The 13,398-nt window shown below is 42.3% G+C and overlaps 1 protein-coding gene across 1 annotated transcript in view; it reads left to right on the top strand.

Moving 5' to 3' along the window:
- Positions 1-12,707, top strand: part of LOC121001593 (suppressor of cytokine signaling 3-like) — a 69,645-nt gene extending 56,938 nt beyond the window's left edge. Inside the window, exon 2 of the mRNA XM_040432758.1 lies at positions 10,570-12,707. Coding sequence (XP_040288692.1) covers positions 10,667-11,320 — 654 coding nt within the window. The 5' untranslated portion in view covers positions 10,570-10,666 and the 3' untranslated portion in view covers positions 11,321-12,707. The remainder of the gene's footprint in view (positions 1-10,569) is intronic.
- The last annotated feature ends 691 nt before the right edge of the window (positions 12,708-13,398 follow it).

Genomic DNA, 13,398 nt, shown 5'->3' with positions numbered 1-13,398 from the left:
ATCTGCCTCTCTCTGCCTGTAGGGGGAACCTCTGTGCCTTCTTCCTCAGCCTTTGGCTGTCCACCACACAGTATCTAAGGCACCTTTCCCTATTGGAGGATGCCTGAGCAATAGGTTCTAGTCATCTATTCTCCTACAAAGATGTGCTACTTGTCTTGCTTGCCCTCCCATGTACTGACTTTTGTCTGTCTCCAGATTTGACCTCTCGCTACCTGACCTTACCTCTGCATGACCTTCATACTTACCCTGAACTACCTGCCCTGACTCTCAGACTGATTTTGGATTGCACAAACTCTGCATGCCCCGACCTTGGCTTGTTCCTGACTACAGTTTCTGATTCCTTGATGTTTTTCATTGGTGTCTCTTGACCCCCATGGCTCAGCAATCTACTGAATAGAGACTACTCCAAGAGGTAGCAGCCTGGTGTTTCCCCTGCAATGGAGTGCAGATCTCTGTATAGTAGTCAAAGGGGGAAGCCCAGGAAGGTGGCTACTTAGATAACTCCCTGAGCAGTAGCCCCAAGTTCAATCTGTTCAGTAGACACAACACATCCAAATCCACTTAGTAACATTTAAATACTAAATTAAATGATTCAGAATTCATGGAGGGGGACTCTCTTTTGGGACTACCATCAATTAGCTCAAATAGACCATAGCTATGATCAGTGTGTATTTGTCTCTCTTTCTCTCCCTCTCTCTCTCTTTCTGTCCCTCCCTCTCTGGAGAGAGAGAGACACAGATACACTACACAGACAAACCACTGATTTCAATGGGCACCATATGCAGTGCTTCATTTTGCCTGTTGTGGCACTGCAGAGAAATTGAAAGTGTTGGCCTGAGCTTCCCTGAAGGTTACAGGTGGTTGATGATGGTTGTAGCAGCAGAAATCCCTAATATTCTCTCATTTTTTAAGAGCCGGTCTAACAAGTGGGACTTGTCTAATGAGGACACCCTTTTTAATGAGCCAGTCTGCAAAAAACATAAGGTGCAAAGAGCTCTTTGCAACTAATGCTGATCCAGTCTCGGTTACGTATTTAAATAGCTGGAAGTCACAATTACCAAACCAGAATTAGTGACCATAGGCACAATATGTCATCATTTTAACAGGGAAATCCCATTTAATTATGTGTTCTGGTCAGACGGTAAGAAATATCTCTCTTTTTTGGAAGGTACAGTCATTTCCTTGCAAGCAATGAGTCGAGGCTGAACTGCTCGTAATATGCTGCTCTGGGGTTCCAGTGTTGGCCGGCACTCATTAAAGTGTTAGCAGCTATTAATCACCTAGAATATACAGTCACACTGTGAGGTTTACAGTCAGTATTACAACGAATGAATAATGCACAACGGCAATCGCTTAGAACACAATGAGACGATAAACATGAATCAATGGAAAGGCTCTTTTCTATGTCACCAATATCATTAATATCTGGCATTTCTGCTCTTCCTGCTGTAAAAACGGCTGGGCAGCTCAGGTATTTAAAAATGTAGATGATTGTTACATGCTAATTGAAGAGCACTTCCCAGTAAGACGGTAACAAATCAGAATAAAGATAAGTAATGTTACTTTCTGGGAATAAGCATCTCTAACTCTGCTTTTATGATACAATACATCATATCATGTCTGACTTAAGGATGAAATTAGTTATCTCTTATTCAATTACAGAATTCCTGCAATATCAGATTGACTTATTCATTCCTTTTGTAAGTGCTACACCTATCACTTATTGGTGAGGGACGGTCATGGACATATCCAGATGCTTCTGGATGATGGATGAAAGTAATATAAATTTTGGGTACATTTCTGCTGCATTCCAAATTAGATTGTTCAATAGTTGCAACAATCCTGGAAATGCAGAATAGTGCTTCCTTAATTCTTTTGTTCTCCTGGGCAACTGAGGAGGACCCATTTGACAGAGGATCTCAAAGTATAGAAACCAATTAGTCAGAAAGTATGACTACTAAAGACTACTAAGACTACTAAAAGTCATATAAACACTAGTCAATGGGCAGAATTTAAAGGGGTTGTTCAAACCTCCCAAAAATTAGGATAGAAAAGTGTTCTAATGCACAAAAAATGCACAGACCTATTGAACGCTGCTCCCTTCCAGTGGTGAGGGCATTCCCAAGGTGGACTCCTGTTTTCACTCCTCCGTATGGGGATCCGAACTTTGCTGCATGAGCCACCAAACCACTACATCAAAGAGCAGTTTCTGTTCACAGGCTACTGACCCAGGCGGGTCAAGAGATACTGGTGGGTGGCACCAAGGTGATAGGCAAAAGCATGTTAAGGGGAAAAGCAGTGGTTAGGACAAGTAGAATTCATGCAATAGACTAGTCAGGCAGCAGGTCAGGGCGAGTGGCACAGGGTCAATACGGAGATCAGGCATGGCTCAGGACAGGCAGCACAGGGTGAATCCAGTAAACAGGCTGAGGTTGGGCACGGGAGGACCAGAACAATATAATAGAGAATCTTCGCAAGACTAGACAAGCTGGCAGCCTATAGTTTAATCAGGCACCTTCCCATGGGGAAAGAACCCTATATACCCCTGGGAACTCTATTATTGGCTGGGGACAAATTAGCCCTTTACAAGCTAGGGAGAGCGCCCACGTATTCTCTAAAGGAGCAGCAGGAGGCAGGTGGGACAGCCTGCAACAGAACACAGCATGCAGCAGCAGGGAGGGTGAGTACTCCAGTGGCCTTGCCTGTCACGATCAGTGGGGGGGGGGGACTCCACACTGAACACTGAAGGGAAGGGGAACAGTAACTGGGCCTGGAAACTAGGGAAGAAACAGGTCACCTCCTAGACAACCCTAATCCAGGCCCTGACTACCTATCAATATGAATAGACCTTGAAGGTAGGAATATTCATAAGCAGGATACCTAGGCCCTGATTTCCCTATAAGGCCCTGGAATATGTATAGAACCAGAGACAATCTGCAAAAAAAGGAGGGGTTAGTCAGCACCTCCCAGTGCGCAGGTGCACGCCGCCATGGCAAAGACCTAGAGGAAAAAAAAACAGAGACAACCCATTCCTCCCCAGATAGACGAATGGAAGTCTCTGTCTCAGGCCCAGATACAACAACAGGGAATATAAAAAATACAAACAAACACGACACTTAACTTCTGTAGAGATGGAAGAACAGGAACACCAGAGGGATCTCACACCAGCTCAGCCAAACCCAAATTAAGCTATCAACCGCATAGTCAGAAGGGTGGGGTAAGACTGTAAAGGGTAGAAGTGATGACCAGTGAACAACAGCTGAGAAAAGGGAAGTGGTCATTAACCCTATCAACACTGAATCAAGAAAAAATCAAGGAGGCTGTTAGATTCCTCCACGCTCAGCCGATCTCCTTGATTTCCTGACATCAGTCACCTGAGGGACCGTGACAGTACCCCCCCCCCCCTTCTACGGGTGACCTCCCATATCAGGATGGGCTCTGTGAAAGGCTTTCACCAGACGATTTGCATTAACATCGGCCGCTGGAACCTACATCCTCTCCTTTGGTCCGTAACCCTTCCAGTGGACAAGATACTGGAAGGATCTACAGAGAACTCGGGAGTCCACAATCCTGCTGATTTGAAATTCTAAATTACCGTCCACCATGACAGGAGCGGAAGGCAAGGAGGACGGCTCAACAGGTTCGACACATTTCTTCAACAATGACTTATGAAATACATTACAAATTTTCAAAGCCTGAGGAAGTTCAAGACAGAAGGCTACAGGGTTAATAATGGCAGTGATCTTATATGGACCAATAAATCTTGGGCCCAACTTCCAAGAAGGTACCTTAAGCTTAATGTTTCTTGTGGACAGCCACACAGAATCACCCACTCTCAGGTCCAGACCATTCATACGTCTCTTGTCAGCCACACGCTTATACCTGTTGTCCATCTTTTTCAGGTTATTTAGAATTTTCTGCCAAATCGAAGACAAAGAAGAGGAAAACTGTTCCTCCTCAGGAATACCGGAAGTTTTAGAACCAGAAAATGTGCCAAACTGTTGATGGAATCCATATGCGCCAAAAAATGGCGACTTATCAGTGGACTCCTGTCTACGGTTATTAATGGCAAACTCAACTAACTACAAGAATGAAGACCAGTCCTCCTGGTTCTCCGAAACAAAACATCTCAAGTAAGTCTCCAGATTCTGATTGGTGCGCTTCGTCTGTCCGTTCGACTGAGGGTGAAAAGCCCAAAAAAAGGACAATTGTACCCCCAGTCAAGAACAGAACGCTTTCCAGAATCTGGAAACAAACTGAGTCCCCCGATCAGACACCACATCAGAGGGAATGCCATGTATTTTCACAATGTTATGGACAAACACCTGTGCAAGAGTCTTGGCATTAGGTAGAGCAGGCAATGCTATAAAATGTGGCATTTTGCTAAACCGATCAACTACCACCAGGATCAAGTTTTTTCCCGAAGAATTCGGTAAATCCGTGATAAAGTCCATGTACAAATGCGTCCAAGGTCTGGACGGGATGGGTAACAAAAGAAGAGATCCATAAGGCTGAGTATGTGTCACCTTAGCACGAGCACAGGTACAACAGGCTGACACATAGTCCTCAACATACTTACGCAGCCCCGGCCACCAAAATCTGTGCGAGATGAGATTGACAGTGGATCTACTCCCAGGGTGTCCAGCCAAGACAGTACAGTGATGTTCCTCAAATACGTTATGACGTAAGTCTGAAGGAACAAACAATTTCCCTGAAGGACAAGAGACCGGAGCATCCTCTTGGGCCTCCAACACCTTAGCCTCAAGATCAGGATATAGTGCAGATATGACTACCCCTTCAGACAAAATAGGACTAGGATCTTTAGAATCAACCCCCCAGGAAAGCTGCACGACAAAGTATCCACCTTGACGTTCTTAACGCCAGGGCAGTAGGTGACAATGAAGTTAAATCTGGTGAAAAACAGCGACCATTTGGCCTGCCTTGGATTCAGTCGTTTAGCCGACTCAAGGTAAACCAGATTTTTGTGATCAGTAATTACCGTAATAGGATGAATTGCTCCTTCCAACCAATGGCGCCATTCTTTAAAAGCCAACTTAATGTCCAGCAATTCCCTATTACTCATGTCATAATTTCTTTCAGCAGTCAAAAGTTTTTTAGAGAAAAAAGCACATGGGCGCCATTTACTAGGTGAAGGACCTTGCGACAAAACTGCTCCCACCCCTACCTCAGATGCGTCAACCTCTACAATGAATGGCTGACACACGTCCGGTTGCACCAGAATAGGGGCTGAAGCAAAACATTCCTTCACAGAAGAAAAGGCTTGTAATGCCGACTCAGACCAAACAGAGAAATCGACCCCCTTCCTAGTCATGTCTGTTAAAGGTTTAACCACAGTTGAATAGTTTAAGATGAATTCACGGTAGTAGTTGGTGAATCCCAAAAACCACATAAGCGCTTTCAGATTTTCAGGTCGATCCCAGTCCAACACCGCACAGACTTTCTCGGGATCCATACGAAAACGAAAACCTGCGGGTGAGAGCAGGTAACCAAGGAATTGCACTTCCTGAACAGCAAAAACACTTTTTTCCATCTTCGCATACAATTTATTCTCTCTTAGGATCTGTAACACCTGTCTCACATGATCCTTATGAGTCTCCATGTCTGGAGAATAAATTAGTATGTCATCCAGATATACAACAACAAATCTCCCCACCAGATGATGAAAGATGTCATTGACAAAGTGTTTAAAAACCGCTGGAGCGTTGTTTAACCCAAAGGGCATGACTAGGTTTTCAAAATGATTCTCAGGGGTATTAAATGCGGTCTTCCACTCATCCCCCTCCCTGATCCCTACCAGATTATATGTCCCCCTCAGATCCAATTTAGAGAACACATTGGCATTGACAATCTGACTAAACAAATCCGGAATCAAAGGAGGGGGGTAAGGATCACGGACGGAAATATGGTTGAGCTCACGGAAGTTCAGACATGGTCTAAGGGTACCATCTTTTTTTTTTACAAAGAACAACCCAGCAGCCACTGGGGATTTGGATGGTCTGATATGACTCTTCGCCAAGCTCTCGGTGATATACTCTCGCATAGCCTTTCTTTCGGGTTCCGAAAGATTATACAATCGAGATTTGGGCAGTTTAGCTCCAGGAATAAGATTGACGTGACAATCATACTCCTGATGTGGGGGTAACTTCTGGTTACCACTCTCGGAAAACACATCAGAAAATTCGGAAATGAACGAGGGTACAGTTTTAGTGGTGAGCACAGAGAAAGACGCATTAAGATAGTGGTCCATGAAAGAATCACTCCAATCGAGAATATATTAGGGTTATGTTTGCTTAACCATGGTAAGCCCAAACCCATCGGAGCAGGCAGACTCTCCAACACATAACACGAGACAGATTCCTGATGGAAATCACCCACTCTTAAATGGATGTCATTTACCACCTGCGACAGGCATTTTTGGGGAAGAGGTGCAGAATCAATTGCAAAGACAGAAATGCTTCTCGCTAGTGCACTAGTAGTCAACTCATGAATACGAACAAACTGTCCATCAATCAGGTAAACCCCAGCCCCACTGTCAATAAATACCTCGATTTCCACAGTTTTGGACTCTAGCGCCACCTCGGCAGACAGGAGAAATCGGGTACTACCAGTAAATGACAAAAGTAAGTTTTCTTGCTCCACACCACCAATAGTAATTTGGGGATTAAGCGTTTTTTGTTTATACCTTGATGCTGAATGTACGGACAAATATTCACGAAATGTCCCTTCTGTCCACAACAAAAACAGTCTCCCTTCATATGACCAGAGCTCTTACCAGCAGTCCCAGGAGTAGCTCCCCCCAACTGCATAGTCAGAAGAGTTGGGTGAGACTATAAAGGGTAGAAGTGATGACCACTGAGCAACAGCTGAGAAAAGGGAAGTGGTCATTAACCCTATCAACACTGAATCAAGAGAAATCAAGGAGTCTGTAGGATTCCTCCACGCTCAGCCAATCTCCTTGATTTCCTGACATTATTCACCTGAGGGACCGTGACATTGCCCTAGTGTGGGCTACTGGTCAGGGGAAATCATATTTTGGGCTCCATGTGGGACAGGTCCTTAATGAGGGGTTATAGTATATGTACAGTATACAGTTTACAATATTATGTAAAGATACTGGAAAATAGTAAGTGCTGTAGTAGAGATGGCCAGGGTATGTCTGGATCTAGATCAGTTCACTTCTGCATCCTTGTCTCAGTTTATTTAAGCCAAGCATCTCTTTGCAAACTCAAGTTCAAGATAAGTGATTTTCTACCATATAACTGTAGAGGAATCCCTGAAATATTTTTCTTTTCCCTTCCATTACAACCTCAGAGAGGCTGATAAAGCATAGTATAATTCTGTATTCTACTTTGTCTGCTTCCAGTTTCTAGGCTTTCTGAGAAATCAGTTTGCCACTTATAGTCCTTTTTTCGGGAACCCTTAAAATATCTATCCAAAGTGAGAATATACAATACATTCAGAAAGTTTTCAGACCCTTTCTCACATTTTCACATTTTCTTATGTTGCAGCCTTATGCTACAATAAAAAAAAAGTTCAAATTTTTCACCATCATTCCGCATTCAATGCCCCATAATGACGTGAAAACAGAATGTTCAAAATATTTGATAACTTATTGAAAAGGAAAAACTAAAACCTTGCATTGATAGAAGTATTCCAACCCTTTATAGTTGAAGCACCTTTGGCAGTGATTACAGCCTCCAGTCTTCTTGGGTATAATGCCACACCGTCACACCTGGATTTGTGGATTTTCTGCCATTCTTTTCACTAGATCCTCTCCAGCTCTGTCCAGTTAGATGGGGACCATCAGTGGATTGTCATTTTCAGGTCTCTCAAAGCTGTTCCAGGGCTCTGGATGGCCCCTCAAGGACATTCATAGAGTTGTGTCTAAGCCACTCTTGTGTTGTGAACCCATTCTTAGGTCCAGGGCACACCTGATCAGGTTTTCATAAAAAATATCTCTGTACTTTGCTCCATTCAGTTTTACCTCTGATCAGTTTCCCTGTCCCAACCACTCAAAACACCCCAACAGACGGATGCTGCCACCATCGTGCTTCATTGTAGGGAGGATATTGGGCAGTGCCTGGTTTCCCTCACATGGGAATTGAGGACAAAAAGATCAATCTCGGTTTCATCGGACCAGAGAATCCTGTTTCCCACAGTCTGAGAGTCCTTGAGGTGCTTTTATCAACCTAGGTGGGCTTTTATACAGTATGTGTTTTACTGAGGAGAGGCTTCTTTCTGGCCTCTTTGCCATAAAGCCCAGATTGGAGGAATGCTGCAGTGATGGAGGAACTTCTGGAAGTTTCTCCCATCTGCACACAGGGTCTTTTGAGCTCAGCCAGAGTGACCATTGGATTCTTGTTCACCCCTCTTTCCAAGGTCCTTTTCCCCTGATTACTTTGTTTGGAGGGGCAGTGCTTGGTATTGCAGCTCAGCCCCATTAAAGTCAAGCTTAACTGCAACTAGGCCATGTGACTAATGAGAACTTTCAGTGCAGCAGAAATTTTTTGTACCCTTCTCCAGATCTGTGCCTCCACACAATCTTGTCTCAGAGCTCTGAAGGCAATGCTTTCCTTCTCATGGTTTGTTTTTTCTGATATTCATTGTCAGCTGTAAGACCTTATGTAGACAAGACTGTGACTTTCCAAATCATTTCAAAGCAACTGAATTTAACACAGGTGGACTCCAATCAAAGTGTAGAAACATGTCAAAGATGAACAAGAGTAATGGAAGTCCTTGAGAGCTAAATTTCAAGTGTCACAGCAAAGGGTCTGAATACTTATGTCCATGCAAAAAGGCAAAACTTTTACTTTTTCATTATGGGTTATTAAGTGCAGAGTGATGGGGGGAAACTTGATTTTTAGCTAAATTTGAAAAAAGTGAAAGGGTCTGAAGACTTTCCGAATGCACCGTAGAAGTCATGTGTTAGTTATAACCTTGAATGAAGATGAAATTCCAAATGTCTGTTGATTTTTGAGAAGGGATATTAAAGAATGAATCACTGACCTGAAATATATTAGGTACAACATGTACATGAGTCACCCAATAAAAAACATAACAGTATCAAATGCTAGAAAGCGTGAATGAGCATACCCCAGCCAATAAAGGGCAGAGGCAGCTCAGCCTTGTGATAAGCCGCACTCAATGTACATTCCTTTGCTACTAGTCACAAGGAGCAACACAGGAGGTCAGTAATGGCTGTAGGACACATGGTTGTTACCTTATCATTAATTACCAATGGGAAGCATTTGACCTTCATAGTACATTTTAGAGCTGCCACAGCTGTGGAGTCACGTGTAGGGGCCTAAGAGTTGCATGTGGCTCCCAAGACACTGGGGAACACTGTTTTGCATTAACAGTCTCCATAAATAGTCTACATACAGTTCTGTGTAAAAGCGTTAGGCAAGTGTGAAAAAATGCTGCAAAGTAAGAATGTTTTTTAAAAATAGAAGAGTTAATAGTTTAAATTTAAAGAGTAACTGACTTTTTTAAAGTATAGGGGAAGTGATGATGATTACCTTTGTAATATACTTTATTAAGTAATTTTGGACTATTTTACAAAAAAACTGACTCTGAAGTTGTCTCTAATTGGTGTTCAGTGCTCAGCGCTGTAATGAACACTGAAGATGAATCACTCTTACAGAGTTGTCCTGCTCCCCTCACTGCCTCCCTCCTAAACATCAACATAATTGACCTTGTATGTTATAGAAACACTTCTTCATCGTCTCCCTGACAGGCTACACTGTCAATGGTCAGCACTCGACATTGTACTGTATGTGTGTTCCGTATTCCCAGCGCACTAACCAACAGATCTGTCCCTATATATTGTATAACTGTTTCTCTCTGCCTTCTATACTTACTGTCAATAGCAAGCACTGACAGATGCTCTGCAGTGTATCCCCGATGCCCCAAACATACAGTCAATGTCAGTAAGAACTAAAGAAGAGTCTTGGAAGTGATAATATGGTCCCCACAGAGCTCTGATCTCAACATCATTGAGACTGTCTGGGACTACATGAAGAGACAAAATTATCTGAGCAAGCCTACATCCACAGAAGATCTGTGGTTAGTTCTCCAAGATGTTTGGAACAATCTTCCTGCTGAGGTCCTTCAAAAACTGTGTGCAAGTTTACCTAGAATAATTAATGTTGCTTTGAAGGCAAAGGATGGTCACACCAAATATTGATTAGATTTAGGTTTTTCCTCTGGTTCATTCACAAAAATAAACTATTAGCACATTTTTGAAAGCATTCTTACTTTGCAGCATTTTTCCTATCACCTGCCTAAAACATTTGCACAGCAGTGTATATTATACTTCCATTCGGCATGAAAAGTCTTTCCTTTATAGAAAATATCTTAAATATTATTCAAGGTCTGAGAATACAAGAATATAAAAGCAGTAAAGTGATGGCATTACTCTACTGTCCTTGCCAAAACTGTGTTAGATTGAGATACTATGTTCGCTTAGTCATGAAAATGGAGAAACTCTTTTAGTCACAGAACCTAGTCCTTGTTATTCATTATAATGACTTTTGTTTTGTCTTACAGATGAACTGGGAAGGAGGACACAGGTGAGCACTAACAGTGGTGCACACAATTAAGCACAACCAGCCTGGACCTTCCATCTCAAAACGTACAACAGTCCATGTTCATTAGTTTGACGATGGTCACACTTCGCTGGAATTGCTTCCATCACTGCTTCCGTCCATCATCCATCCTTGCAGCCATGAGCTCACAGGCTGCCCAACTGTCTTACCACTACAAATCTTTCTGTGGAGACTATGAAAGGGTGGAGACTGCACTCGAGAGGCTGGAGGCCAGTGGCTACTACTGGAGCACCCTCTCAGGCACTGAAGCCAAAAAGCTATTATCTGATCAGCCTGTTGGATCCTTTCTTATCCGTGACTCTTCAGATCATCACCATCTGTTTACCCTTAGCCTTCGCACATCTGCTGGTATTACCAATCTACGTATTAAACTGGAGGGAACTTCTTTCTACCTGGAGACAGTAGCAGGAGCAGAAAGTGCTCCAACATTTCCTTGTGTGGTGAAGCTGGTTGAACATTATATGCGCTTGACAGCAGCAGGAGAGTCTGACTCTAATCTGTGCTACATTGAAGGGAAAGAGCATCCAGTCCCTCTTATGCTTACACAACCACTAAATTGCAAAGTGGTGTCTCTACAGTATTTATGCAAAAGGACAGTGGTGGCCAACATGCCTGAAGAAGCGTCTGGATCCGATGAGAACTTGGAGGAACTTCCTGTGTCTAAGATGCTTCGGAATGCCTTTCAAAACTAGATATGTTTAGTTAAGCTGGAAAACATTTCAGGAGAGACTATTAAAGTGACCTCATGGCACTCTCTTAAATAAATGCCTAAAGGACCCTTGTTTCCATGTTTTGTAACGTCCAGTATGAGGTCATACAGAAGAGTAAAATGAAAAATAGTTGAACTTATTTAGACACCACAGAAAATATCTTTCCAAAGAAGAAAAAAATCCTGGTGCAGAGAACAGTAGATTATTTCTTTATATATAGAGAGTTGGCTTTTACCTAGAGGAAACACTTGGCTGTTATTCAACTGCCTTGTATTTTATGTTTCTCACATTTATTTCCTTACTGTATTCATTTATCAGCATCTTGCAGACACAGTGAGATAAGGAGCATGACGTCTGTAATGGAACAATATGTGACATTAGACAAAATAACAAGTTAAAAGGCAACAGAGAAACTATACCCTTGATACTTTCAGATATTAAAGGTAATGATTCTCTTGACAGTTCTGAACTTGTCCATTGTTGTTATTCGTTGTGCTTGTACTGTATACAGTAGGTATAATATGTTTTGGGTGCAATTAATCCTATTGCCTTAATGCAGAGGTCCCCAACCTTTTCTAGCTTGTAAAACTAGAGATAAGGAACCTCACCCCAGACAATACAATTCACAGCTGAGCTTATATTTACGTCATCAGGTTTACAGATGGTATAGCTAATGGTGAACCTAGGAGCAGCATGATGTAGAAGCTGTAGAGTAGAAAGCCAAGGGTTTCTACACCATGCTACTCAAAACTTTACCATTCTCGGATGACAAATGTCTGAAACAATGCTACATGCTCTATTGTTCGAAACCCTGATGACGTTCAAATGTGAATTGTATTATCAGCAGTTTCAACCCATCTAAACTGCTAATAGCACTTAATAGGTGACAGGGAGAGCAAGCCCTACCTCACATGATGGCCATGCAGGTAGCATGAACGAGAAGTTGAAATTTTCCTTCTCCCATTGCCACAACTGCACGCAATTATTCTGGAGGTGGTCCCTTCATTTTGAGTTCCCTAGACTCTCTGCACTGAATGCTTACTGACACCTTCCCTAGGCTTTGAGTGCCACCTCTAGCATCCAATTAGAGTCTTCAAAACTGGGTTTCAAAACTGTCACTTCTCTCTGGTTTTCACAAGTCTGTGGGTCTTCCAGCAATAGGGACCAGAACTAGCATATAGCATCAAAAAGTTATTACATAAGGTGAGTATAGCCATAGGACATCCAGTACAACATTGGCAATCAATATGGTAATATTGAGCCAATTAAAATATTACTCAGTTACATGAGTATTTCTCAGTTTTTATTGCACATGAAATAGATTTGACCCTAGATCATAGTTCAAGAAATATCATACTATCCTGATTGGGGACTAATGCCTTAATGCATACATATACCCAGGGCCGTAGAATTTTTTTTTTCCTGGGGGGGGTTCAGCTTTCTCAAATTATAAGACTATCTAGCAGACACACCAGGGTTTGAAAAAAATATACCAGCCATATCATTCCTAAACCAATCCTCATGTTAGCCATTAGCCCTCCATGTCATATTTCTCCCCGTCCATGGCACAGACAGGCTACAGACATTGTCTCCAGCCCATCATGTAACCCCATTCTCACCCATGTCACATTTCTCCCCCTCCATTTGATTGCTCTAACACCTAAAGAAAAAATAATAATTAAAAAAACCTGATGTTTCTCCAGATGATCTTATGCTAAAAGTCATGGTAATAGAGTCTCAAAGGTCTATAGAAGCAGGTACACTATTTTTACAAACCTTTTAGACTCTATTAACACTACTATCAACATCAGGTCATTTAGAGAAACAGCATCTTTTTTTAATTATGTTTTTCCTTTAGGTGTTAAAACATAACTTTAATTTGATTGCTGTAACACCTAAAGGAAAAATCATTTTAAAAACCTGCTGTGTCTCTAGATGACCTTATGTTGACCGTAGTGTTAATAGAGCCTCAAAGGTCTGTAAAAATAGGGTAACTGCTTCTATAGACCTTTCAGACTCTATTACCACTGCTATCGACATAAGGTCATCTTGAGAAACAG

This window comes from Bufo bufo, chromosome 1, assembly GCF_905171765.1.
Source record: "Bufo bufo chromosome 1, aBufBuf1.1, whole genome shotgun sequence".
NCBI classification, from domain to species: domain Eukaryota; kingdom Metazoa; phylum Chordata; class Amphibia; order Anura; family Bufonidae; genus Bufo; species Bufo bufo.
This window is presented reverse-complemented; position numbering and strand designations above follow the sequence as displayed.